The sequence below is a fragment of the Trichinella spiralis genome (genome assembly GCF_000181795.1).
Source record: "Trichinella spiralis strain ISS 195 chromosome Unknown Scfld1891, whole genome shotgun sequence".
In the NCBI taxonomy this organism is placed as follows: Eukaryota; Metazoa; Nematoda; class Enoplea; order Trichinellida; family Trichinellidae; genus Trichinella; species Trichinella spiralis.
The window spans coordinates 3,899-5,583 of NW_003528830.1; the positions used below are offsets into that span (position 1 = coordinate 3,899).

The 1,685-nt window shown below is 34.7% G+C and overlaps 1 protein-coding gene across 1 annotated transcript; it reads left to right on the top strand.

Annotated features, from left to right (window-relative positions):
• Positions 1 to 698: 698 nt before the first annotated feature.
• On the top strand, positions 699 to 1,683 carry Tsp_12791 (hypothetical protein; the record flags this gene model as incomplete). Its single annotated transcript, XM_003368788.1, has 3 exons — positions 699 to 849; positions 1,253 to 1,269; positions 1,455 to 1,683. Coding segments are annotated over exons 1-3 (397 nt in total), but the record flags the coding sequence as incomplete, so codon positions are not given.
• Positions 1,684 to 1,685: the final 2 nt, after the last annotated feature.

A 1,685-nucleotide genomic window follows, 5' to 3' on the forward strand; every position in this document is an offset into this window, starting at 1 on the left:
TTTAATTATATAAATTTAAACTGTGTCACGTTCAGACTTTTTTCTTCAAAGTAAATTTATTTATTTGCGTTTTCATACTGATTTATATAAAATCGAGTGTGTATTGTGAAAATTTTAAGCTTGACGTTTTTTTATCTTAAAGTTCTCTCTTCAACGTGTGGAATATATTTTTTCCGACTAGAATTTTACAGTATTCATTTCTTGATCAATGAATGAGCTTGAGAAGCAGTTTTATTCGATGTTTGACGAGGTGGGGTGCTGAACAAATATGCAAATCGAACGCTGCCTGCAATGGCGAACTGTTGAACTAGTAAACGCTGGATGTTTCGTTCATTAATTATCCTCATTATCATTATTATTTGTTGTTTGTTAACAATTTCTGACAGCAGAGCGATGCGAACGCTACCGATTTGCGATTCTTTGTACCGAAACGATCTGTTCCACACAAATCAATATAATCCATTCTTGTTTATACATGCTAATTTGTACACAATAATGGGGTGGAACGGAGGTTTGATATTTTTTCTAGCGTGTGTGTGTGTGTGTGTGATTAATTTTTAACCGTTAAAAGTAGAATTAAGCAAAATCAGGCATGTATGTTTCTACTTTTATTTTTTTTTTGGTTTTCTACTGACGCATGCGATTTTGTTTTACAATACTTTTCATTTTATTAATGCTTTTTATCTTTCAGCTTTCAAATGCCGTCTAGCTCATCTCTCGATCTGGTCATCGAGAGGATCCGTCGGATGAAAGGTGACAGTGCCAATGAGCCTGCAGTTTCCAAGCAGTCCTCTGAAACCAATGCCGGTCATCTTGATCAACCCCAACGTGTTCTATTACGCCTTATTGGTATGTATGGTGAATTTTTATTATTTTTTTCGAAAATGCAACTGGAAACAAAAAATGATTGATGATTTATTTGATTATTTTTGTCCAGCAGACCAGCTTTTTGTGAGTTACAGTTTTTTCTATTCTATTGTCCACCAGATATTTGTTTTTCAAAAAAGTATTTTCTTTGTTTCATGCAATTTTATGTGTGAAAAGTTTAATTGAATTTCATTGATAATTACTTAACTTTGATCAATGAAAAAAAATAGTTATTTCAATTTTCGCTCGACATATTTAACTTAATCGTGAAATTTAATTAAGAGATTTTAACGTCATTTATTTGTTCATTCACCACATATATTATTTTTATTATTCAATGTTGATGTATAATTGAAAATAAATTTTCTTTTTTTTCTAATTGTAGTAGGTTCTGACGATGATGTAATGTTTATTAATTGCTGTTTTTTTATTTTTAATGCCGTTCAATAATGGGAGGGTTGTTGGTTGATCGATCGATTGATTGATGACTAATAAAATGATAAATTGTGCTTGTAATTTTGTAATATTTTACCTGGTGAATGGTGGAAGAGCAGAAAAATTGCAGAAAAGCAGCAAACTTTTTTCAGGTAGTAAAACGTCAATTCCTGGTGAACGCGAACACCTGTGGAAGCCGGGCCAGTGTTAAAAAGAGCCGCAAAGGCGGCACCGTGGTGACGGTTGTGGACGATGGCCAGATGGAGGGCGTGGTGTCGACCGGCGCTGCTCAGTCGTTGATGCGTTGGAAGTTTGGAACGTTTTGCACGTATTTCGACAAACGCATCTCGTTGGCTTACGCAACAACAGGCGCGGCGACGCGT